Source organism: Conger conger, chromosome 8, assembly GCF_963514075.1.
Source record: "Conger conger chromosome 8, fConCon1.1, whole genome shotgun sequence".
NCBI classification, from domain to species: Eukaryota; Metazoa; Chordata; class Actinopteri; order Anguilliformes; family Congridae; genus Conger; species Conger conger.
In genome coordinates, this window is record NC_083767.1 from 30,991,159 (window position 1) to 31,018,883 (window position 27,725).

At 40.6% G+C, this 27,725-nt stretch overlaps 1 protein-coding gene across 1 annotated transcript in view; it reads right to left on the minus strand.

Moving 5' to 3' along the window:
• The window catches only part of arid2 (AT-rich interactive domain 2), a 110,267-nt gene that overhangs the window by 38,322 nt on the left and 44,220 nt on the right, over nt 1-27,725 (minus strand). The window contains exons 11-15 of the mRNA XM_061251051.1: nt 26,533-26,700; nt 18,079-18,148; nt 11,699-11,833; nt 9,954-10,147; nt 1,748-4,224 (exon numbers count right to left, since the gene is read on the minus strand). Coding sequence (XP_061107035.1) covers nt 1,748-4,224; nt 9,954-10,147; nt 11,699-11,833; nt 18,079-18,148; nt 26,533-26,700 — 3,044 coding nt within the window. The remainder of the gene's footprint in view (nt 1-1,747; nt 4,225-9,953; nt 10,148-11,698; nt 11,834-18,078; nt 18,149-26,532; nt 26,701-27,725) is intronic.

Below are 27,725 nucleotides of genomic sequence, written 5' to 3' on the forward strand. Positions count from 1 at the left end.
TCCGTTTTATTTGGGCGGCACGGTGAATTATGGAGTTTGCATGTTCTCCCCGTGCCCGCGTGGGTTTCCTCCGGGTACTCCGGTTTCCTCCCACAATCTAAAAACATACAGGTTCAGACTATTTCACAGGGCTTTGCTGCAAAAGAGCATACGTGCTCAGTCATGGTCAGCATACATCACTTGTGTCACACCAATGCATATTTAATTTCTATTTCTGTACTCTCTTGAAATGATGGTTGATCATAGATGTATATGTGATCATATGATCAGAGGGGGAAATTGTTAGATTTCGGTGTTTTCAAGATGTAACTGAGCTAAAAAGTTGACACGCAAGTTCTGCTCCTATTCAAATGCATATCCCCACAATCACCCTGTTTTCCCCCACTCTATTTACATTTCCTTTCCTGGCGTTGATTCGAGGTCTAGGTGCCAACAACCATTTGTCTGCACAACCATTTGGCCTAACCAGGAAACCTGTCAATAGACATTATCATATCTAAAGGAGTGTTTTGTCACCATGGATGAAGCACTTCCTTTCAGATACTGATATAAACTCTGTAATTCCCAGTAAGGATTGTGTAAGATTGGTGAAAGCTCAGGAGAACGTGCACACTACCTGGAACCACGAATAAAGAGCTGAACTTGTCTTACACCTTCGAATTTCGAGTAACGACTCTTTCTTTCCTGAAACGCGATTCGAAGCACCAGCAGCGAAACAGTTATAGTATTGAAGAAGAAACAAGAAGTTCTTCAGAACAAAAACCTGGAAGAGTTCCCATGCGTTTAAGGTCTGTGGTTAAGATAGTTTCACGTTTTGTTGTTCTTGAATAACGCTGCATCTGTTAATATCATTATCAATTTCACTATGCTTCTATCATCTTATCTGTACCCGTTTTATGCTTTTAAGATTGTCATTGTTTTAAGTTTCTCTTGCACATTTTGCTGCTTGTGTTTTTTGAAGCCTGTGCTATCGATTTCTATTTTTTTCTGTTGTAAAACACTGACTTGTGTTTTATAATGGTGCTATATAAAGAAAGCTTTAATATTATTATTAGCCTATTATTAACCGTGATTGTAGCTCTGTTCAGCACGACATGAGTCCCCACACTGACGTGAGACCAAGTTATCAAGTCTGTATAGGGTGTAAGATTTACAGCGGAATACTGGTTATAGCCCTGCTCCTTCATTCAATCATTGACAAAAGCTATAATATGAAGGTACAATAGGTAATGGTCAAGAGAGGAATAGCTGCAACAAACACCTTCAACCCACAACACTGTTTATCCCTCCCCCTTCTCTGTAAACGCGCAGACATTAAAACGCCATTGGCTGTGGCAGTCAGAACCAATTTTCAACCAATGAGCTTAAATTATTGTACAATCATACAATGTTTTGGTAGAGTGTCAGGCTGTCAACTGTATATTTTGAGACCTGAAATTAACTATAAAGACAAGCAGAGGGTGAGTCAACATGTCAGTGAGCCTTTTTCAATGATAGGAAGGGATTTACAATGGTCTCATTTTAACACTAAAATCTTACCTATCGTACCAATGAGACAATAAAATAATATTATTTTTAGACACCTGCATCGAATTGGGCCAGAAGTGCCACCTCAAACTCCAGTTTGATGGATTTAAATATATCTAAACAACAACCCTCAATGTACACAGATTATTTTACATTTATTTCTAAAGGCCAACCTGTCACAAGTGTGGCACTTCAATGGGCATCAAGAAATGGGACTCACCTGAGTAACAACTGGCAGCACAAATGGTGATGGGTGTCGTTTCTGCTGCACGGTGTTTTCTATTGCTACTTTCACTACTGTGCTGGGGTCGGCGCCTGCGGGAACAGCCACCATTGTAGAGCTGCTTCCTGCATTGTTGGGGTCACTGATCGTCACTATCCTCACCCCAACTTTGCTGGGTATCGCAGAGATGGTCGTTTTGTCTGAATCCTCCGCCAGCCTCTTGACAGCCCTGCTTTCGTTCCCAGTGCCATTAGAGGGCAGAGTGTCAGGTGGGGCAGCACAGGGGGTTTGGGGGACTGTGGTGGTTGTGAATACAGGGGCTTGGTACTGCTGCTGGTGCGATCGCAGAGGGCCGTTGGAGATCTCGGTGCTATTGCTGGTGCTCTTCGGACAGGGGGAGGGTGCCACCTCCACTTGCATGTTGACAATGGACATGGAGTTACAGGCCATCAGAGGCCCATTGGACATTCGCTCCAATTGGTTGGCTTTGGCAGTGTCTTGCTTCGGAGGGTCGGGGCTCTTTTGCAGTTTCTGGGGAGGGATTTCTCCATTACCCAAGTGTTTGGAAGCCTTGTGATTTGGAATGTTTTTGCTTAGGTGAGGACTATCCCCTCTCTCAAAGTCACATACCCCATTTACCAGAAACCGCCTGGGTTCTCCTTTGGACTCCACCATTCCTGGCTGCCCAGCCCCTTGCACCCCATTTGCTTCAGACAAGGGTCCATTCGGGATCTGCAAACATGGGCCAACTTCCACCTGGCTTTTCCCTGAGTTGAAAGGAGGTAGACTGGAGTCAGCACACTTCCCATTTAGCAGCCTGGTGTTGGGGGCCTCCATCTCTGCTGAGTCCCCATTGCTTGTTTTGACGGCTCCCTCTGCAAGGGAGGAGTTCTCCATCACCTGGATCTTGCGCTCATGTATGTGTAGTCCCGTGGCATCCTTGGCCTCCTCTTCCTTTTGGCAGATTATCTTGTCCCCCCTGAAGGGGGGAGTGGGGGCTGGGGAGGCGGCCAGGGGGGGGGATGGGACTGCCATTTGTGCTGATGCCGCCACACCCTCGGTGCCAGTGGTCTGCGATGCGCCTACCTGGCTGACAGCGGCAGCAGCAAACCCGGTGTTGGGGACAACTGTGAAGGTCATCTGGCTGCCAGGAGTACCTTGAATCATGGCAGCAGGGCTGGTGGAAGAGATGAGTGGACCAGGCAGGATTTGCAGGTTGGAGATGGGGACGGTGTGCACTGTGCCATGCGACTGCATGGGGCTCTGCATTAGCTGCACATTCTGCGGGCCCACCAGGACCTGTGGGGTCTGTGGTGCGCCTTGTACTCCAAAACTGGGGCTGGGGCTGTTGGCCACCTGGTAGACCATATGAGGGTTTGAGGCGAGCGTGTGGTTAGGGGGGGGGATTTGTGGAGCAGGAAGGATGAGCTTCCCTCCAGGAGTGGAAGGCCCCCGCTTTGGAAGCAGCAGCTGCTTGATCAAGCTAGACTCCGTGGAGGTAGGCTGTCCTGGGGGCAGGGCAGCAGGGTGCTGCTGCAGCTGGCGTTTCACAGAGAGCATCTGGCTGACTGTGGGGGGTGGGCCTGGGGTCTGGGGTAGGTTGCAGGGGGGGGGCAGGACCTGGGACATAGGACCGCTGGATGAAGGGCAGGGTGGTGTTGGAGGACAGGTGGCCAAGCTGGACTGTCCAGCCAGCTTAACAGTTTGGGTGGCAGGGATGGTAGAGGTGTTGGCCAGGACTATCTGATGGAGAGCGGGAGCAAAAGCTTGGCTCTGCTGGGGGGCAGAGCTGACGATGACTACACCCTGCTGCACAGATTGAGCTGCCAGGGTAGTCTGGGGTGGACAAGGCTTGGGGGCAATGTTCTGGAAGGTGACACGTGAGCTCTGTGAATTGTGCACGCCAGCAATCGTGAACACCTGGCCTCCAGCCACTTGGAAGTTTTGCAGGGAGGAGGAGGAGGGGGCAGAGTGGGCCCCATACTGTGGAGGAGCCAGTACCACTGTCTCCTGGGGCCCTGTGATAGGCTGCTGAAGGGCTGGTTGCGGCTGGCCGGGAGAGACCGCAATGGGTGGGGCCACACTCGCTACACACCCTGCCAGGATGTGAGTTTGGGGAAGGCCCTGCTGAAACACAGTGACTGCCCCCCCCCCAGGTGTGAGGATGGGGGAATGCTGCAACCGGGCCTGGGAAGTCACCACATTGACCGCAGCCTGGTGGATGGGCGTATGGTTCAGGACAGGGGCCGAGGTGGAGCTCTGGACCTTCGCAGGTTTTGAGATGTCTCCCGATGTCATTGTTGCAGCCTGGGACAGCTGCTGCTGGGTTAGAGGCGTCCTGGGAACAGTCTGAAGAGTGTCGGGGGCCCCTTGGATGGCAAAGGCCAGTCGGGAGGCTGCTGGGTTGGCTGTAAGGCTACTGACCGTTGTCTGTTGGAACTGGCCACTGAAACTTGGAGGGCCTTGGGGCAAGCCTATACAAAGATACAGAAAGCATCAGGACAACCAGGAAGTCGACTGGACCAAAAAACACCTTCCTATTATTAGAACGTTTGCAATGTCTCAGCTGCAATGCCATATAGTGGCATCATATATCAGGGACCATATAGTCAGAAATCAATCCCTTCATAACCTCACCCTTTTAGATTTGAATAATTTATTTTTTTATTTTTTAAATATATAAATGTTAACCTATATGAGAGTGCTAGAATATGTTTTGATTAACCAGAGTGACCAACTATTCAGGAGACGGGCGCCTTGACAGGCCTCCTCAAAGCTGACCCATACTGTACCCCCAGCCTACATAAAGACATGATGAGTTTGAGTTTGTGCTTTTAGTCGCTTTGGATTAAAAGTGTCTACCAAATGACTAAAATGTAATGTAAATCCCATTAATTGCTGAGATATTGAAGGTTTTCAAGGGGGAAAAAGCCCCATAGAAATGAATGGTAAACATTCAAATTCTGGCATTCTTCCGAGGAATATCTATGATATTCTTGTTTTTGCACCTACCCATGAGGCAACTATTTTAGAATAGAAACACAATATATTTTCAAATAACATTACAAAGCATTTACAATTTTTAAGGCTTTCTTACGACCACTATTCGTGTTGTGGGTTCTTCTTGACAATATTTTATTGTCTATTTAGAATGGATACTGGAAGGGTTTCTGTTGATGAATGGAAATCACTGGATAAAAAAAATGTATGAAAGATGCGCCATGTGACCCACATGTCCCTACATCAACCTTGAATCCATCCTGAATCCAAACTTTCTGAGGGATCAAGTGTATCATGATTTTCAGTATCAAAACTACCCTAATCTCCACCTTAGAATGTTGAAGTACCTAAAACCAACATTTGATCTAGATTCTAGGTAGGATTGGATTACAAAATCCTTATCACAATTTTTAGGATCAGGATCACAGCTTCTAGTTTTGAAATACCCAGTGTTGAGATTTATTGAGATTTCATTGTTTTGGTAATAACTTTGCTCAATAGAATTATTATTATTTATTTATTTTTTTACATGTGACTTTTACACAGTACAGTATAATGAAACTAGGTTACTGGATTGCAATCATTTGATGAAGATGACAAAAGTTTGTAGGTGCAGATGAATAATTGTGGGCGTTGTAGTTAGCCCATAGAAATGATAGGCTTATAACATTAGATCATGGCTGACACATTTTCAGTTTTTCAGACTCCAAATATATTCTAAATGGACTGCATGATGGCGAAGTCACACAAGCAGATGGGATCTGAGGAAGCGCTACAATTGCTGATGAATTGAGACCGAAAGGAGTCTTATGGGGGTTCGGAGATTGAATTGGAAACGCACAAAAACATGATTTCACAAAGTTGGGACAACTTCGTGGAAAATGCCATTATATCTCACAAGCCGGGATAGGACATAACAGTGGATGAACAGTGGGCAAACAAATTGCAATGGCCATTCACCCAACATATGACGAACAATCCAGATAAATTTAGCATCAAGTTTTTGTTAGCTGCAGATGTGGAAATTAAGTACAATGCTGAATGGCTCTCTTATTTGGGAAAACACAGCTATTGACCAAAGGGACAGTTAGTATGTGGCTTTGAAGCTTATTCAGCCTTTAGTTGTGAAAGTGACAATGGGCAATTAGTTTACCTCACTTTCGTTGGCAAAAAAGTTGAGGGCAAAGAAGACCAGACTGGAACAATGAACAATTAAGAGATGGGATTTTAACTACTTTTTCCATTTTGTCGTGTTTTGTACATTTTATCGCTTTTCTCGTTTTTCGTGTGGTGAGTGACTGACTGAATGTAACTTTGATGCACATTGCTCAACCAAAAGCTATCGAAAGTAAATTCGCACATATAATAAAACAATACTAATTCATTGTAATGGCTTGAGGAAGATGACAAAGACTTTAGGTGGGGATAAATAAATAATGAATAAATGCCTCCGATATAGTTTCAGTGAAAAAACTTTGAACTAAGAAATTATGTTTTTGTTTTTTTCTGTGAAAGTAATAAACCTGAGGAGAGTGAGGGTAATAGCACAGGAAGGGAAGGGATGCATGCCAAATTTGTTATGACTGAAGAATCCTTTTCAAATATTGCATTTCGTATTTCTTTTGCTACGTTTTATATTTTCTTTTTTCGCGCATTTTAGTTGCTTTCTCAGGGAGTCCGTCATAGACTTTACACATTTTTGTCTTAACCCATAAAATTGATAAGTTTGTTGAAATTAGGTTGCCGTGCCTGCAGAAATCAATGAGGTAATGCTGGGGAAGCCATGCCGTGAGGTTGGTGTTTCTAGGTAGTACGGCCGTTCTGTTGAAATGAGGACTTCTTCCTCAAGAAACAGAGGTATAATAAACGTAAAAGTTAGTATATGATCAGCGCTAGCTTTTGGCAACTTTTGCCAGCAAGCACTATCCATTTACATAGCAACAGTCCTCTCAAAAAGTATGGGAACAGGAGGCCAATGCCTTTGTTTTTGCAATACACTGAATACATTTGGAGTTGAGACGGTGTGGCCTGTAGCGTAGTGGTTAAGGTAAAGGACTGTAACCCTGCATTGCTCCAGGGGAGGATTGTCTCCTGCTTAGTCTAATCAACTGTACGTCGCTCTGGATAAGAGCATCTGCCAAATGCCATTAATGTAATGTAATGTAATGTAATGTAATGTAATGAGACAATAAGATTAACATGAGACAAGAGTTCAGAATTTCAGCTTTTCTTTCTTGATATTTACAACTAGATGAGTTAAACTACTTAGAACACCTTTGGTATCACACCACTCAATTTTTAGGTGAGAAAAAGTATTGGAACAGAGAGTATTGAAGTAAATGAAAGTAAAGAGCACTTCATATGAGGTAGTATATCCCTTGCTTGCATTAAGTGCAATAAAGCCTGCAACCCAAACCAAACTGCTGCATTCTTCCTTTGGGATGGTTAGGCTTTTACTGCAGCCTCTTTCAGTTGTCGTTTGTTTCAATTGGTTTTTCCCCTTCAACCTCCTCTTCAGGAGGTGAAATGCATGCTCAACTGGGTTAAGGTCTGGTGATTGACTTTTCCTCCCTAATGAAGTCCTTTGTTGTGTTAGCAGTGTTTCAGGTCATCGTCTTGCTGCATGATGAAGTCCCACCCAATTAGTTCAGTAAATTGGCAGACAGAATGTTTCTGTAGACTTCTGAATTCATCCTGCAGTTACCATCATGAGTCACATCATCAATAAAGTTTAGTGAGCCCACTACAGAAGCAGCCATGCAAGCCCAAGCCATGAAACTTCCTCCACTGTGCTTCACAGATGAGCTTGTATGTTTTGGCTCATGAGCGGATCCATTCTTTCCCCACACATCAGTTTGATAGAGGTTAATCTTGGTCTCATCAATCCATAAAACTTTGTTCCAGAACTTCTGAGGCTGAGGTTGTAAACCTTTGAAAATTGTAATCCTGCCTTCCGATTCGTTCTACTGAGGAGTGGTTCGCATCTTGTGGTATAGCCTCTATATTGCTGCTCTCTAAGTCTTCTTCGAACGATTGATTGAGATACCTTCACCCCTGCCTTGTTTGTGATGCCACTGACAGATATTTTGGAGTTTTTCTTCACAGCTCTCACAATATTTCTGTCATCAACAGTGGTTGTTTTTCCTTGTTCGACCTGTTCGATGTCTGTTGCTCAGTACACCAGCGGTTTCTTTCTTTTTCAGGACATCCCAAGTTGTTGACCAAGCTATCCTCAATGCTTGTGCAATGGCTCTGATCGATTCCCCTCTATTCTGAGCTTCAAAAAGGCTTGCTTTTCTCCCAAAAACAGCTCTCTGGTCCTCTGGCGTTCATGTTGGTTTATCTTTTCTAACACAAATGCAGTCTTCACAGGCAAAAACCAAGGCTAAAGCCAAAAGCCGACATTCAGAACTATTTATTGTTTAACGAGTCAATCAACAGAAACACCTGTCAGTCAAATATTCCAATACTCTTGCTCACCTAAAAATTGGACGGTCTGATACAAAAGGTGATATGTTCCAAGTTATTTAACAAATGTAGATACAAATACCAAAAAATAAAAGCTGAAATTTGGATCGTTCATCTCATGTACATTCCTTTGAACCAAAACTCAGTCGTCCACATTGTATTGCAAAAACAAATTGACCTTGCTGTTGCAATACTTTTGGACGGGACTGTATATCCATATTAATATGATGACAAATTAGTGATCGCTTAAAATGTTAGCTAGGACTTATACAGCTGATGTAACTTAGGGGGAGTTCAAGCACCTGTGTCATATGCATTTCACATTTTTTCAAAAGAACTGAACACTGTTACACATTGAGATGCAAGTCCTGCAAAAACACACATAATAAGCTGTCTCAAAGAAATCAACTTCATACATATACATTTAGTAATATTAATACAACCTCATTATGATCAATATCTTTAAAATGTCAGTTCAACCAGTTTAATTAAGGTAAATGATCAGAAACAATCGGCCTATTTTGTCATGTAGGCTATGGACGGTGCTCCAAACACCAAGTTAGCTCACAATGTTCCAAACAGTGCAACTGTCATGACTAATAAATAAGAAATGACTTCCAGATCAGCTTTGGTTTTTGTGTGAGTGTAAAGTCCAATGCCTTCTCTTTTCATAAAAACCTGGTACGAGACACGTACGTAATCCATCGCAGCGTGCAACGACACAGGGTGGTCCCCTGTGACAGTGTGGTGGAGAAGCTGTTCCTAACCAGAGACTGCTAAATGGGCAGGCTTATATGTGTTCCTAGTAAAATTGTTTGAGCATGTAAACACAATGTCCTATTTAAATAATGCCAAGATTAACCAGATAATGATTTAATAGAGATTTGAGTGCACAAGTTGGTCTTCAGGTGTGCTGTTCAGAACATTGTGAATAGGTAACGCATTTTAGCATTTTAGGTCTGAAGACGGCTAAGATAAGCTAAGAATACATTCAATTCAGGTCATCTAATGTCAAGCTAATGTTACTTCGCTCATTAAGAGATCTCCAGTTCTGGTTAAGTCACAGTTGACCAATGAGATATGCTGATGTTTATACATAAGACTAATAATTTGTCAGCCACAAGTAATCAAATTCTTTTTACCAGGTAGTTTTCAGCCATGTGACATTTCTGCTGAGTTCACCATTACAGCGAGTTCAAATGACTTAGCTCGCCTTATTCTGATAGGAACCTAATTTTCCTAAGCAGTACATGATGCCGTTACTGACAAAACAGGTGCTTATGAGAAGTGTCACTTGGGTGTAAACAACCAATAAAACAGCATCCCTGACTGAGTGAGTTACCTGAATTCGTTATTTTTGCCCATGGCTCCTGCTGACAAAATGGTGGGGGCTCAACTTTGAGGGCACTGATCTACTGAATGATTGGTCATTCTGGTTAATCAAACCACATTCTAATGTTCTCCCATATAGAATTATGAATCAAGGGTGCTTCATTGTGAAAGTGAGTCAGGGAAAAAGACACAAATGCATGTACAGCAGCATCTGCATTCACACAGATATTTTCTGGGGAATTCTGCAGAGAAAAATAAGACATTGCCCTCAATACAAAAACAGTAATACAGACTAACTTAATAAACAGGGCACCCACTATCATCACCCATTAAGGGATGGTGAGAGAAGCCTCACTCACCCCTATTTGTTTAAAATATTGTGTTGCACTCGCCCCTTCTGTACCTGTAGTGGATGCCTGGGGAGGTTCTTGCGGTGCTTCCTGACGAGGTACAGGGGTGGGTGGAGGCTGTGGCTGGTAGTATAGCTGGATGGGGAGTGGGATGGCCCTCCTTTTGACTCCAACTACATGGATGTGGGCCTGACCACTCGTCTTTGAATCCTCCATTCGCTTTACCGTGTGGTTTGGGAAGATGCTCCTGAACAACAGAGACAACAAGACAAATCTATCACCACATAATTGACAATGGTTCTGGGGGCCAAGCATCAAAAGTGCATAGGATACGTTATCGTTTTTGGAAAAAAAATTCTCGTAAGCTCATTGGGAGTGGGGGGTGCTTTGTTTTGTTATTTAAATATCTTGGTACATACTGGTGTTCTTAATGAGGTCTATCTTAACTGATGCTCCAGGAGCTGTCGAGATTTTAATATTTAAAGAAAATAAAGACCACCCGCCATATTTACAAATGCATGACATCTATTCCTACATCAGTTTCACCCTTCTTCTCTGTCTTCTCTGCATGTGGTGAAAGTTATGTCAGATTCATTTTGAAATATGGTGGGTGGTCTATTTTTTTGAAAATATGAAAGATTCTACAGGTACTGGAGCACCTGTTACGACAGATGTGATCATGAACCAGTACATACCAAGATATTTAACAAAACAAAAAGCCTGGGAAAGCATCACAAAAGAAGAATGCAACAGTTTGGTGATGTCAATGGGTCACAGGCTTGATGCAGCTTTTGCAAGCCAGGCATATGCTACCAAATATTAAGTGTTAAGTGTTACTTTTATTTACTTCAATACTCTCTGTTCCAATACTTTGGCTCACCTAAAAATTGGGTGGTCTTGCGGTTCCAATATTTTTGTAGGAGACTGTTGTTGTTGAACCTAAGTTGATGCAACATATTTACACTAAAGCTTTTACAGATTATCCTCTTCAAAGTGTTGCTTACCATAGTTTATTCCGCTGTCTTTCCAGACGGTGCCGCAATCGTGTTTATTTGGCTATGCTGAAATTCTATGGCTACCCACAATTCCAATCAAAATGTAGAACAGTCTAAAAAACATATTTATAAACGCATAAATAAATAACTAGCCATAGCTATAATGCTTTTATTTTTTATGATTTAATAATAAAAAAATAAAATAAAAAAGCAATCTGTTAAGATGTTGGCTGTTTCGCTCAAGTCTCCATTTTGGTTAACTGGTTAATCGATTAACCATGCCCATCCACATTAGTAATCATGCTAGTGACATGCTGTGCAATATGCTCTTTCCTGGTTGAATCACTCACGCTTAACTTGTGTTTAGAGCAGGGGTGTCAAACTCCAGTCCTGGAGGGCCACAGTGTCTGCTGGTTTTTGGTGTGTTTCAGCACGAGAGATACATTCCTAAGTCTTTCATTGGCTAAAGAGTCCACACACCGAGTTCTTAAGGCCTTAAAATTGGCTGCTGATTGAAGGGAAACCACAAAAACCAGCAGACAGTGCGGCCCTCCAGGACTGGAGTTTGACACGCATGGTTTAGAGGATCGCAATAGTTGGTCCTTCATCTAGAGATGGGACACATTTTACACTAACAGATTATCCTCTTCAAATTTTGCCACAGCATACTCCGGTGAGTTTACAAGTCGGTGGAGTCGCAATGTACAGACATCACATTGTATTTTCTCCACACAGAGTGGTCACTGTGTGGAATAGCTTGCTAGGATCAGGAAACAAAAAAACCTGGATTGGGACATCCCTACCTTAAACACTTGTAGAATCCAGAGGAAGTGAGGATCCCGCCACGTGCCATTCTGCTGCAGGTGGACAGGTACTCAGAGTACATTTCTGACCGGGAGACAGAGCTGTCACAGTGAACTTCAAAGTGCGCGTTTAGCCTGGGGGAACAAGTGTTGGCAGTTTTGTCACTAATATAGGTACAATTTCCACCAAAATAATAGGACTCTTCTCCTTCTCTGCTGTTAGAGGGACTGGGCATACATAAACACAATCAAAAATGGAAAACAAGAAAAATCAACCGTCTCAATACAATGAGAAATCTTGAACAGTACCTTCACATCAGCCATATTTTATCTTAATGTTAAGTGCAAGTGATATAGAGGCACGTATACTTACAACAACTTTTGCAATGTTAAACTCCGTGAACTAAAAACAGGTACTTAATTTAGCAATTAGTGCAATTTATTTACTTCATAGTTGTACGTGCTATTATTGCTTATATTTGTGCCAGTGTATGTGTAGTATATGTAGTTAAATTTAAAAACAGAGACAACGACACACATTTTGTTATTTTGGTTCTACATCCTTATTCAAATGATCCACGTTGGAACTTCCTATTTAAAGGGAACAAAAGTAATTGAACAAATTAACAATCACAAATAAAGTTCTTATATTTAGTCCTTGCTTTGCATTCAAAGACTGCATACTTTACTGTTATTGTCACTTATTTCCCGGAGTCCTTAAGAGATACATTTTAGGTCCAATCCATTTTTCTTTGTACATGCTCCCCCTAGGGGAGACTATCATAAAAAATGTAATTTAATTGCTATGCTGACAAAACACAGCTTTATGTACCAATAAAATGGCTCCAGGCTACCTCACTGATCCTTTGACTCCTTATAAGCAGCAACACAGCCTCAGATGCTCAGGCAGAGCCTTTTGCATCAGAGCCCCTAGGCTATGGAATGGCCTACCTGAGGACATTAGACTGTAAAACTCAGTGTCATCTTTTAAATCACTTAGACTTATTTCTATCGACTTGCTTTTAACCAGTGACACGATGTATTATGTTTGATGTCCGTAATGTTTTAAGATTGTTTTTTTTTTTTTTTTTTTGCCATGAAGCACTTTGTAACACTTTTGAAAAGCACTCAATAAATAAAGTTTACTATTACTTAGGCCACATGTTGAGACAACAGAAATAGCTAGGTAGCCAAAAACAGGTGAGCAGCCAATTACTTTTGTTCCCCTAAAATGGGGGTGTGACGTATAAAAATTTAATTCCTACACAGATCACCACATACAGATATATATAGCCAGAAGGTAAAGCTGAAAGTCGGCACTATAATCTCATATTCATTGTTTTAATTCAAATCCAATGCGCTGGAATACAGAGCCCAAACTGAAATTCTTTCACTGCCCAGACACTTTTGCATTTGCAAGCAAGCATATTTTATTTGGATTACAGTAAATGGATCGGTAAGTTTTTAGAGAAAGTACTAAACATGAGACTTCTGCAACAGGTAAGGACGAGGTATCAAAGCATTTGGTCATAAAAAATGACTCTGAATAAATGAAGTTTGGATTCATAATGGCAGGTAGTGATGCAGAGCCAAAGGAGCAATGTGTTGAAGTCCTCTGAAATGAAACATTTGTAACAAGAGCTATGGTCACTCCAGTGAAATTCGGAGACAAAAATTATTTACATTTTTGATTACTAAAACTAGAACAAAACTAATAAAACATTACTGAAAACAAACTGACATTTAGTTTGAAGACTAACTAATACCAATTCAAGGTGGGCACTGACCATCTTGACACACACCCAAGTGGGCCTCGGGTAACAAAAGGTTGAGAACCCCTGTTTAGTTGTTGCTTTACCAAATATTAGAACAGACAACGTGTGAACTTAGCAATTTTGACCATGGTATGAGCATTGGTTCTAACTGGGTCATTCCATGAAATTAACCAGAGGTGTCAGAGTTGACCACTCCAACTTTGCTCAAACTTTGTGGTAATGTTCTTTATATATTCAATAAAGAAAATCCAAAACATTAGCCTCAGTGGTGTTCTAGAGGAATAAGAGGTCAATTGCAAGCAGAAATAGGGGTTTGTGCCGATTTTGGAGCACCATATCTTATTTTCTCTGCATTAAAGCAGTCCAACACAATTTTCTGTTTACTTAAATAGTAGATCTTTTGGTTAAGAACAGCCAGAAGGAAAATAATGTCAAATACATTATGTCAAAAATAAATGCCAAGGTTGGGTCTGGCCAGGACTTGACCAAAAAGTGTTGCATATTCAACCAAGTAGTTGGTAAGGTGGAAAGTTTCAGATCAAAATTAAACTTTATGGAGTTCGAAAGGTATAATAGGCCAGCAGCCATACCACCATGCACCCTGCTCCTACTGAATGGCTGAAGCTAAGCAGGTGTGGGCTTGGTTAGTACATGGATGGGAGACCTCCTGGGAAAAAATAAGTTGCTGCTGGAGGTGGTGTTGGTGTGCCAGTCGGTGGTGATCTTCCCTCTGGTCAAATAAATCCCAATGCCTGAGCGCAGTGATGCTGCTGTAGATGCCGCCATATTTTGGATGAGACATTAAACCGAGGCCACTGCGGTCATTAAATTACACTCTTTGCAAAGAGTAGGGGGTTCCCCAGTGTCGCAGATAAATTCCCAACCTGGCACTTAACCAGCTACTTAAAAATCCCCTGAGTTAAGTGGCTAAAGCCAATGTAGTCAGCTAATGTGTGGTGAGCTTTCTGGTGCAAAATGGCTGTTGTAGAATCACCCCGGTGGGTTCAACACATTGGGGGTTGTTGAGGTGATTTTCCACCTCATCACAAGCATTTGGGTATGAGAAAAGTGTGGCAAGCGTGAATAATAATACACATAAAAAAAAGTCTATCAACTATCAGCTCCATTATGCTCTCAATATGATTGGAATATATAGCTAACTGATACTGATAATTGCATGCTATGGTTCTCCTTAAAATAAATACATTAAATGACTGTTTATTCAAATTATTCCAATTAAAGTGGGGTATTTCTCTAATGTTACATTTTCCACTTTATTCAACTTCAAAAATCAGAGCAAGAGCCAGTTTTCTCCTCGTAATTATTATCAAGGAAATGTTTCAGTAGCTGTTAAGCTAACTATTTTATACACAAGACTGAAACGGTTTCAAATTCTTTATAAAATAAAATAAAATAAAAATAATACAAAACCCTGCCACTTTCTTTCTTCCTCAAAATAGTTTTTCTTAATAAAAAAAAGACACTAGTAACATTAGTAACTAGCAAATGGATAATTATTCCCTTCTACATGTTAACCTGCTTTTAGCTTGCGCAGTGCCTCGTCATCGCCCATCTCGTGAACTTTAATTGATTTACTGCAGGTTCTACATCGGGATGTCATATGGACGCCCTGTGAATCTTTGAGCAGCCATTCTTTATATATGGCTTTTGTGAGCCACAAGCCTCAAAACCTGCATTTTCCAGGCATGATACTAGCTGACGGTTGATATAGCTTTTTAGCTTGCTTGGCGCCGCTAGCTTTTTAGCTTGCTTACACACATACCCAATGTAACCCAATGTTATTTACAGTACTAACAAAATAAGGTAAAAATAATAATATATATATATACATAACTTAAATTTCCATTATTTAAAATATATATATTCAAGCACTTTCAATGACCCATGTCTATTTTCAAAAACTTTCAAGGCCTTGATTTCTATTCCTCAAATTCACAAACTTTCAAGGATTTCAAGGACCTGTGGGAACCCTGTAGATGGTAAGGCAGAAAGTAGACTAAAGTAGAAAGTTTCCAATCAAAATGAAACTTTGTTCTTCAAAAGGTATGAGGCCTACTTATGTTAAAAAATAAAACATAAAAAATAAAGTTGATACTGCAATGCCTTGGCATGTTTTGCTCAGTTCAAATAGAACCTAATTTTAGATTTTGTTTTACTATCATTTTTGTTTATTTTTTACATACAAGTAACATCAAAAACGTCTTTGGTATAAAATAACGATCAAAATATATTTTGCATTTGTGTATTTAGTAATAGCTTTTTGAAAACATCATTTTTAAATAAAATATTTTTTTATGCGACTGTTCTTAACCAGGATATTTACTAGTATTTCAAGTCTGGATACCATACACCAAGTGGCGCTGATGTAGGAAGCCATCAAAGTAAGTTTTATTGTGAATTAATGTTCTCTCTGAGACTATCAAAACAAGGCAAGAGATAGCAGTATTTAAACTTATTTTATTTTATTTCACAAGTAGGACCATTATCCCATTATCCCATAGTCCTCAAAAACTGTCCGCCTTACCTCAACTACTTGGTTGAATATCTAACACTTACTGGCCAGACAACTTTGGCATAGTAAGTCATTTTTTAATAAATGATCTATTTGACCTCATTTAGCTATTCTTAACCAAAATATCTACTAGTCTTAGAAGTTTGGAAGTTTTGTCAGTCAGGTTTTTTCCCTGCTCCCCTGGCAAAAACGTGAAGCTCCAAAATCAACACAAACCCCAATTTCGAGTGACTTTCTGGGTACCACCCCCCCACCCCTTTTCTAAGAGCCAATATCTCTAGAATGACAAATCCAATGAGGCTAATGCTTTGGATTTTCTTTCCTGAATATACAAACAACATTAAGTGAGAGCAAAATTGGAGTGGTTAACTCTCACACCTCTAGTTGATTTTTCACGGAATGACCCAGCTGCCCTATTGGAATTTTCACACACTGTAGTCTGTAGAGCAGCGTTTTTAAAACTGGGTGCCCTGAAATCCCTCCAGGGGTGCCTCACAATTTAAGTTAGTCTATGGTCTATAGTATATATGATATACAGTATAAGCACAACCTCAAGTGTCATATTGCTTTTCAACAACAGTTCTACAGGCAAGGCATCTATCAAGTAATGGTAATTTGAGACAAAAGATTGATTAATTATTTGGCTCCATTTACAAAAAAGTTCCTTTCAAATTCTATTAGCTACTGTAACTGTCTCGCATTGTGAGGTAACACAAAGACTGACTAGCTTACTCACAAATAGTGTTGCCCCCCTAAAAAATAAGGAAAGGCACCGCCCCACCAAACCAACCACATCAGAAAAAAGTTAACAGTATCAGGATAGACAACAACTGACAACATTCATGCCTCTCAAACGCACTGACTTTTTTCGGATTCACGTGAACCAAACATAAACAATGCGGTTTGGGATGAGGTCGGACTGATGTACGATATAACACCCCTCATGGAATGCGTCTTGGCGAATCACAATGTGTGATTGGAAATGCTGTATACGTGAAGAATCATTTATGCTGATTTCATCTGGGAGCTTTGATTTATCATGAGAAACAGTCTGTGGCGTTTGTTAAATAAGAGAAAAAAATTCCCATGCAGCCCAGGAATCTGCCTAGGTTCAAACTGATTTCTGGTGGGAGCTGCTGTTGCACCAACCACAGCACTAAAACAAATGTTAGGGAGGTTGAGCATTCCACTTTAAATATAATCATAATGGGTGTTCCACACACAGCCATAAAACAAAACTGATGTCTCGGCTCACTTTAACAAGGAAGTATATAGAATTATAATCGATTAAACTAAAAGTGCAAACAGTTCAACAAAGTGGCTCTTACTTTAGAAGCCAGAAATGATTGTTAATTTGACTCAACACCGCACCAAAATCAATGGGGTCATCATAAAAAATAACTACATTGACTACATTGGCATTAATACGCATTTATTTATTATATTATAATTTATTATAAGAAAAATAAGTAATGTTTCTGATGTTAATTGGTCATTATTTATTCATACTGAAAAGGTCCTGAGGTCCTGAAAAGATTAGAGCTGCTAGAGTCCTGAGGGAATTCCACAGACTTAGTGCTCGCTACCTTTGTAAAAAAGAAAAAAGAAAAAAAAAAACCCAGAAGGGATTTTGTATTAGTGATAGGAAATGTTATTCAAATTGTAGCCAGTCATCAATTCTTGTTCAATTCTGCCAAGTCAGCAAACATGGCACTTAACCCGTTCAGTCCCAAGCCCAATATGAAGTGGCTCCACCCAAATCCCAAGGGGTTTCGGCTTTGGTTGAGAAAATTGAGCAAAACAATACTATGGCAGTCACTTTGGTTGAAAAGGCAGAATGTCATATGTAACTCTTGGGATTTTATGGTAGTTACGCTTGAGTGCCAGATGACACTCTTGGGCCTGAAAGGGTTAACTTATGGTCGAAATCTGAAGGATTACTTCAGGCTGTTCTGGAGGCAAAAGGGGGAAATAAATGATACTAGAAAGGTGCACCTAATAAAGAGGCCACTAAGAGTAGAAACACATTACATATGTATTATAGTAGTAGCAAATGCAACAATACAACTTACCACTGAGCTGCAAACTTCTCTCCATCAATGTCCACAATCCCAGGAGGAGATTGAACTGGATTTCTTGGTGCTTTTAGAAAAAAAGTGACAAAAATGTATTGGATCAAAATCAGTAAGACCCACACCAGGGGATTCTGATTAAATTCTATCTATCACTAAGTGAACCACGTTGCCACCTGCTGGATTCTGTATTCTAATAGCAATACAAATTATCTTCCAAGTGTAACTGATCTCCAGCTTTTTATGATTAGCACTGAAATCAATTAACTTGACATTTCTATCCGTCTATTTTCATTCCTACATGCTTTTTTATTCATTTCAGCACCCTCAGGACTTGCTGAGAAACATAATGCTTAAACATAATTCTCTAGGAATCAAGAGATGTGCATATTAAATTGGTCCAGTTTGCATTCAGGTGGGTTCTATTGGCCAAATGCCAATAATGTAATGTAATGTAATGTTCTCCAAAGGATGAAACACTTCCCTTTTAAGAGCTGCTGCAACCCCTGAATATAGATTGTTAGCAAAGAACCCTGACACTATATAGAATTAAAGGATTTAAAGGTCACCTACACACATTCCTTTTGTCCATTCTTCCACAATGAATACATTAAGAAAAATCACAAGAAATTCAAACAGCCTTATTTCAGGAGCTATACAGGTTTCTCACAAAGTGCTGTATGCTGAAGTCATTTGGGAATGCAAGTATTAGAAGGGACACAAAAATGCATTGCTGGCTGTATTTCAATAATATTTCATGAATTTAGACCAAGAGTGAACCATCATTACCTGTTGCTGGAGGTAATGATGGTAATGAATGACCCCATTCTATAAATATTTTTTGAGTATTTAATTTCTTTCCTGGTTTCCATGTCAAGCATAGAAAGCAACTTTTTATTTTATTTTTTTAACTTGATCATTACATTTTTATATGAATACCAGTTTGTGAAAAAGTGCTCATTTAAGTAGCCTAAATCAAAGTTCCTTGCAGTTCCCAACATGTCCATCAACTGGTCAATGATGGCAATAAACGCAATGGAGAGAATTACTCACTCCAAGTTATTAGTTTGCTGGGTGTTGCAATGAAAAACGCGATGTGGCACAAAATGTGATTTAGAGGTCAAAACTGTTGTCCATTACATTATTGGCATTTGGCAGACGTTCTTATCCAGAGCGACGTACAGTTCATTAGACTAAGCAGGAGACAATCCTCCCCTGGAGCAATGCAGGGTTAAAGGCCTTGCTCTAGGGCCCAACGGCTGTGTGTATCTTATGGTGGCTACACCGGGATTAGAACCACCAACCTTTCGTGTCCCACTCATTTACCTTAACCACTACGCCACAGGCCGTCATTTCAGGCAGAATTCATCTCTCACCTTAGAAGACATGCATCAACTTTTGTTTTGGAGATATTTTGACCTGAAGATGCACTTTTTCTTTCCCCCACCAGGGATCAATTTGGGGGGGGGGGGGGGGGGGGGGGTGTCATATCTCCTTTTGTCATATAACGCTTTTAGTGTCATGTTATTTGTAAATGAGTCATCTAATAACACTTTCCCACTGTCTGAAGATAAACGCGTTACAAATAACATGACATGACCAATAGAATATTCAATTTGGCCATTTTTGGCACATTTATAACCAGTGGCAGAAATTTCACCCGACCGTCTACTTCAAATATGTTGAAGTTACATCCTTAATCAACTTTTCTAGATATAATTGGCTTTGGTACTCTGTGGGTTTTGTTTATAGAACTAAACAAAACTTCATACATACTCACAAGCACTTTATTAGGAACATTTTTACACCTACTTATTCATGCAATTACCTAATCAGCCAATTGTGTGGCAGCAGTGCAATGCATAAAATCATGTAGATACAGGTCAGGAGCTTCAGTTTATGTTCACATCAACCATAAGAATAAGTGACTTTGACGGTGGATTGAGTATCTCAGAAACTGCTGATCTCCTAGGATTTTCATGCACAGTGGTCTCTAGAGTTTCTAAAGAATGCCACAAAAATAAATAAATAAAATCCAGTGAGCAGCAGTTCTGCAGACAGAAACACCTTGTTAATGAGACGTCAGAGGAGTATGACAGAAAGGTGACAGTAACGGAAATAACTTCACAACAGTGGCATGCAGAATAGCATCTCTGAACACACAGCACATCATAACTCTAAGTGGATTGGCTACAATAAATAAGTAAAATACAAAAAAATAAGTAATAAATACCAAATAAAGTGCTCACTGAGTATATATTTTTTTTATAGGGCCAAATATCTCCAAAACTAAAGTGGATGCACATATTACTGGCATTAATAAATTATCTTACAATTAATTATCCTACATATTAATTATCTTAAAATTAATTATCTTACAATTTGTCATACTGACAAAAACATTTTTCTGTCCAAGCCATATTGAAGGTTACTTGCCTTCAGTAATTTTTTACAATACAGTGCTTCACAATAAAACAGCAAAAGTTTGACATCACATATAAAACACCACATTGACAAGAGCTCAAGAACGAGTAAAAGCAAGAGAGAAAGTGATTGTGGAGTCAGATAGCCCAAATTTTCAGGACACAAACTTTTCAGGGAATTCAGACCCCCAGTAGAGACCCCACATTGCTATGTGGTAGTAGTTCACAGATGTACATGTTCACCATGTATAGTGTGGTAATTACAAGGATTTTTCAACTAATTCAAAAAATTACTGGTAACCACTGAAGAGATGCAAGCACTTGAGTGATGTGCTCCCAGCGTTTAGGCTTTGTAACAAGATGAGCGGCCACATTTTGGACTAAAAGAAGGCAAGCCACAGTTCCTGGACTCAGATATGTGAACAAAGCATTGCAATAGTGCAATCAACTTTGAGCATCGTCTGATGAAACGGATCCCAGTAAAAACAACAATAGCTACACTTGAGTTTAACTTTCGTATTTATTTGCAAAGAAATATCAGAAAGTGAGAAAGCTTACCGGCTTTCTGATTTGAATCAGACATAGTAAGACTCGTATACACACTTTTCCAGAAGGGGGGGGTTTTACCAAAACAAATAGACATGAAGCTGGCCACTAACATTTATCAGTATTGTCTTCTGAATACCCCTTGTTGACCTTGCTGTAAGACCAGAATGTGCTAGGTACCCCCTTCCAGGACAAGCAGAGACATTAAGGTCAAAGGCTGTCTGTCTGCTGGGAGAGAGACAGAGAGTAAGCACTTAATACAGAAAGTGGTCTAATAGTAATAAGGATTAAAAATAAAAGGTTATTTTTAACCACATGATTGTCTTCATGTTGACATACACTGTCAATTAAGAATCAATTAAGAAAATTACCCTTACAACCAGTCTTTAATTTTATCAGTGCAATAATTGTTGCATCTTTTTATGTACTGGTTTGTTATGTAGCATATCAAGCATAACATGAACATCCAGCATATCGAGGTTGGAAACATACAGTGCACAGCCGTTTTCAGATCTCTCCAGAGATGTTCAATCGGATTCAAGTCTGGGCTCTGGCTGGGCCACTCAAGGACATTCACAGAGTTGTCCTGAAGCCACTCCTTTGATATCTTGGCTGTGTGCTTGGGGTATGTTGTCCTGCTGAAAGATGAACCGTCGCCCCAGTCTGAGGTCAAGAGCGCTCTGGAGCAGGTTTTCATCCAGGATGTCTCTGTACATTGCTGCATTCAACTTTCCCGCAATCCTGACTAGTCTCCCAGTTCCTGCCTCTGAAAAACATCCCCACAGCATGATGCTGCCACCACCATGCTTCACTGTAGGGATGGTATTGGCCAGGTGATGAGCGGTGCCTGGTTTCCTCCAAACATGACGCCTTCATTCTTCTTTCAAAATCTTTGTCTGATCAGACCAGAGAATTTTGTTTCTCATGGTCTAAGAGTCCTTCAGGTGCCTTTTGGCAAACTCCAGGCGGGCTGCCAAGTGCCTTTTTACTAAGGAGTGGCTTCCGTCTGGCCGCTCTACCATACAGGCCTGATTGGTGGATTGTTGCAGAGATGGTTCTCCTTCTGGAAGGTTCTCCTCTCTCCACAGAGGAACGCTGGAGCTCTGACAGAGTGACCATCGGGTTCTTGGTCACCTCCCTGACTAAGGCCCTTCTCCCCCGATTGCTCAGTTTAGACAGGCGGCCAGCTCTGGGAAGAGTCCTGGTGGTTTCCGAACTTCTTCCATTTACGGATGATGGAGGCCACTGTGGCTCATTGGGACCTTCAAAGCAGCAGAAATGTTTCTGTAGCCTTCCCCAGATTTGTGCCTTGAGACAATCCTGTCTCGGAGGTCTACAGACAATTCCTTTGACTTCATGCTTGGTTTGTGCTCCGACATGCACGGTCAACTGTGGGACCTTATATAGACAGGTGTGTGCCTTTCCAAATCATGTCCAATCAACTGAATTTACCACAGGTCGACTCCAATTAAGCTGTAGAAACATCTCAAGGTTGATCAGTGGAAACAGGATGCACCTCAGCTCAATTTTGAGCTTCATGGCAAAGGCTGTGAATACTTATGTACATGTGATTTCTTAGTTTTTTATTTTTAATAAATTTGCAAAAATTTCAAAAAAACTTCTTTCATGTTGTCATTATGGGGTGTTGTGTGTAGAATTTGGAGGAAAAAAATGAATTTATTCCATTCTGGAATAAGGCTGTAACATAACAAAATGTGGGAAAAGTGAAGCGCTGTGAATACTTTCCGGATGCACTGTACACTATGTTTTATTCATACATCCTGTTGGCTGGTGTGTGCCACCTTGTGGTTTCAGGAAGATGTTTAAGTAATACACACACAATTCCTCCTCTGTAAATCCCAGTTCATAAACTGTATTGTGTTGTATATCTTTGTCAAAATCAAAAAGCCAGCGAAGTCAGAGCTGTGTGCCATATCGCTCAAGCTAGCCAAGTTATTTAAGATTAATTAAGATTATGCGATATTTGTATGCCAATGTAACCGTATTTTCTTGGGAGTGTGGTTTCATATGGTCGTGTGGATGGGTGGCCACCCATAAACCAGTCTTTGGGTGGAATTTGAGCGCCTGTGACGTCTCTGGATGTGTTTGGCCTTAGAAGTTTTGCCCCATGTTTTTACCCAAACTTACGGAGAAATGCATTCAAACTAGTTGGAAGGAACTCCATGCAGCAAGACAATGACCCAAATCACACTGCCAACACAAAGGACTTAAAGAGAAAAAGTGTATGGTTTTATACTGGCCAAGTCAATCACCAGACCTCAACTCAATTTAACATGCATTTCACCTCCTGAAGAGGAGATTGACGGGAAAACCCCCTGAAACGAATAACAAGCAAAAGAGGCTACAGCCTGGAAAAGCATCACAAAAGAAGAATATACCAGTTTGGTGATGTCTACAGGTAGCAGGCTTGATGCAGTTATTGCAAGCATGCAATATGATACCAAATATTAAGTGTCATTTACTGTGATTTTTGTTCAATGCTCTCTGGTCCAGTACTTTTTGTCACCTTAAAAACTGGGTTGTCTGATACCAAAGGTGGGGAGGGCCATACCATCACTTCCAGGACTCCATATTCTTCTTTACACTGAAGATAGTTCTTAATGACATTGGCTGTATGTTTGGGGTCGTTGTCCTGCAGCAGAAGAAATTCGGGGCCAATCAGATGCCTCCCAGATGGTATTGCATTATGGATAATTATCTGCCTGTACTTCTCAGCACTGAGGAGACCATTAATTCTGACCAAATCCCCAACTCCATTCGCAGATATGCAGCCCCAAACTTGCAAGGAACCTCCACAATGCTTCACTGTTGCCTGCAGACACTCGTACTGCTCTCCAGCCCTTCGGCAAACAAACTGCCTTTTGCTACGGCCAAATATTTCCAATTTTGAATCAGTCCAGAGAACCTGTTGCCATTTTTCTGCACCCCAGTTACTGCATTTTCATGGATAGTTTTTGCTTGGCCTTGTTTTGTATGACTTTTTGGCCACAACCCCTTGGCCAACCACTGCGTCTGTGGTCCTCAGCGTTGCCCATTTCTTTGTGCTTCTTCAACAGAGCTTGGACAGCACATCTGGAAACCCCCGTCTGCCTTGAAATTTCTGCCTGGGAGACCTTGCTGATGCAGTATAACTACCTTGCGTCTTGTTGCTGTGCTCAGTCTTGCCATGGTGTATGACCTCTGACATTAAACTGTCTTCAGCAACGTCGCCTTGGAAGCAGTTTGGCTGTTCCTCATCCAGTTTTAACCCTCCTACACAGCTGTTTCTGCCTCAGTTAATTATTGTGTTTCAACCTACATATGAAATTGATGATCATTAGCTCCAGTTAGGTATAATTGGTTAATCACACTACATGCCTACAAAATCCCTGGACTTTGTGCAAGTGTATCTAGAAGAATTGATGCTGATTTGAAGGCAAAGGGTGGTCACACCAAATACTGATTTGATATAGATTTTTCTTCTGTTCACTCACTTTGCATTTTGTTAATTCATAAAAATAAACTATTAAACTCTTAACATTTCTATTTTTGAAAGCATTCTTACTTTACAGCATTTTTTCACACCGGACTAAAACTTTTGCACAGTACTGTATGTGTATTTTGGATGCAAAGATATGTGGAAAAAGCAGCTGAAAACACTGTTAAACATAAATTTATTCAATTCATACATCTAATGCAGACTTGGCAAATGATTAAAATAATGAGCAAGTGTCACAACAGCAACAAATGTAGTTGCCTTGGAACAAATACTGTGCGAAAGTGCATTGATAGGCTAAAGTGCATTGATAGAGGCTCATTTAAACACACACATTGTTTCTCCCAGAATTTGGCAATAGGCTATACTTAAAATGCTTATAGAGTACCAAGGTCATTGCCCACCCCAATGGTTGGGGAAGAGATTTTCCCATTCATTTTTGCCATTCCGAAAGTTCTAAACTTTAGCTAAACCGTTTTAAGCCAGGAACCATGAATGAAGATATTATACTTCTATATTTTATTTAAAGCAAAATTCTTTAAAAAGCGCAAAAAAGGCAAAGGTACAAGACTGTGCACTTAACGGCACGCAGCCCATACTGCATTGAAGACTATGCAATCAAATCGCGTTCCACTCACTTTCGCATTTTAAACGGATAGTAATTCTGTACATTTTAGGTTAGTTACATTTTATTTGTAGTGCTTTCTCGTATCACAGTGTTGGTGCATGGTGGAGTGGAACAGGTTGCTAACCAATGGAAACTGATTGTGCACTTTACGATTGTGGGAGGAACTTAGCCAGGATGAAAACACGGTTTCTTAAGTTGAAATCTGATTGATTTATGGCCTCTAAAGGAGCACACACCATCGCTACACAATCTGATAGCCATTTGGAATACATACTTATCAAATTCTCTATGGCGAATATGAATGGTATTTTTACTTTCTGAACCATTACCTCACCTAAGTACTCTATAGCAGTCATGGAACCAAGTGCCTCATTCAAGTCTCAAGTCATTTGGTCCAAGTCTCAAGCAAGTCTCAAGCCACTTTTTCATGACCAAGTCAGGTCAAGGCAAAATGTGATGGTCAAAGCAGTTATATATAGAACAGTAAGTTACCGCTTTAATGGTCAGATCAGGAGATTAAAATCTATCAACATTGCTCAAGTCCACACACCTACTCTATAGTAGGCATACAGTAGGCGATACAAATGCCACTGCCGGCTACATTTAAGGTTGACCGTTCACCTCCAAAACTAAAAATGGGTAAATTGCTACTGATTGAAAATCTTATTGTTATAGACTAGCATCACCTGCAGTATATGGTGCTGTTCAACCAGTCACTCCAGAAATCCATGGTAACCTGCAATTCAGCACTCATTTTAAATGATTCCAACTATATGTATAATTTCTATACGTTCTGAAGTCATATTAACTGAATAATTTCCCTGTAGCTGGCTGGAGATTATTGTTCACTGATTATTGTACATTTGTACTCGGTCCTTCCAGAAACTATACACATCATGTCTATGCTTGCGCATTCACCATGTACCACGATCATTTCAACCGTCTATAAATGAGAAAGAATCATTTTCTGGCTTCCATGAGTCCTCCTTTAAAAGAGTCCAATGGTGGATGAGGTGGTCCCAGCGTCCTAACGATCACTAACGTTCCCTTTCTACTTTCATGTTTATTTGTCTGTAAGCAGGATATCTCCAAAGGTTATGAATGGAACATCATGAATCTTTCTGCCTACCAGCAGGGTGTACTGGATAACTAATTTCCAATGTCAGATCTGACGTAGAGTCATCTCCTGAAGTGAAGGGCATGAAGGAAATTATTAACTTTTGCTGAATTTCAGATCAACGGAACTGGCATGTCTTGACATGTCTCTTTTCATAGTGGCACAAGCAAAGTCATGTTTGACGGTGGTTTAAATGTGAAGATATTATGTGACAGTACAAGGCGGTTGGCAGAGGGGTTCCCACCTGATGCAGGTGTGCCTGGCATCTGTGCAGGTAGCCGCTCCACCAGCTGTGGTCGCACCTCCGACCCCACCTGGGCACTGGCGTTTTGATGCTCAATCAACTTGACTGCCGTCAGTGCATCTGGTCCAAACGTGTGGAGGTCTATCGAAACCAGACGCACCAGCAAATCTGCTCATGGGAGACAACCGTACAAATGTTACCCACATACATTTGCATACATCAAATTGCATAATTAATTGCATAAATGATATTCACAGCTGCAATATTCTAGCATTAAGCTTCAAATAAAATCATGTGTACATTAATTCAGAAATCGAAATAGCAAAAACTTGCATTGCTGTTTTTAGTTCACATATTGGAATGCGAGAGCTCACAGCAAAAGTCTGTAACATAACCTTTTTTCATCATTGTTTCCACACAGACTTGGGTGAAGACCATAACATATTTTGTACCGACAGAGAGCTCCATAATGTTTGGCAGACATTTTGCCTTGATTTGACTCAATTAAATTTTTTGGGATTCAAACAATTCACATGTGGTTCAACTGCAGATTTTCAGCATTTATGTAAGGGTATCTTTAATGCATTCTGGTTTCTCCATGTAGAAATGACAGAACCTTTTATATGTAGTCCCCCCCCATTTCTGGGTACTATGTTTGGGACCAATGGCTTCACAGGTGTTTGATTGGTCAGGTGTTTTCCATTCCACCCTTTGTGCAGGTATAAGACAGCGGTCAGTATCTACTAGTACTGTGGCTTTTGACTTCCTTTTGAGTTTGCTAACAAGTAATGTAATGTAACACGAGGACCAGAGTTCTAATGAAAATCAGAAAATTGATTGTTCTGAACATCATTAAGACAAAAGACAGCAATCACTCCGTAATCGCAAAGGGCCTGGTAGACCTCGGAAGACCTCTACAGTTGATGACCAAAGAATTCTCACCATAATGACGAAAAAAAAAAAAAAAAAAAACCTAATATGCGCTCAGCAGATCAGGAACACTCTTTTCCAAAACATACAAGCTCATCTGAGAAGCATGGTGGAGGAAGTGTCATGGCTTGGGCTAGCATAGCCACTTCTAGAGTGGGCTCACTAATCTTCATTGATGATGTGACTCTTGATGGTAGCAGCACGATGAATTCAGAAGTCTACAGAAACAATCTGAATAGTTTGGACGCATTTCAACTTACGGA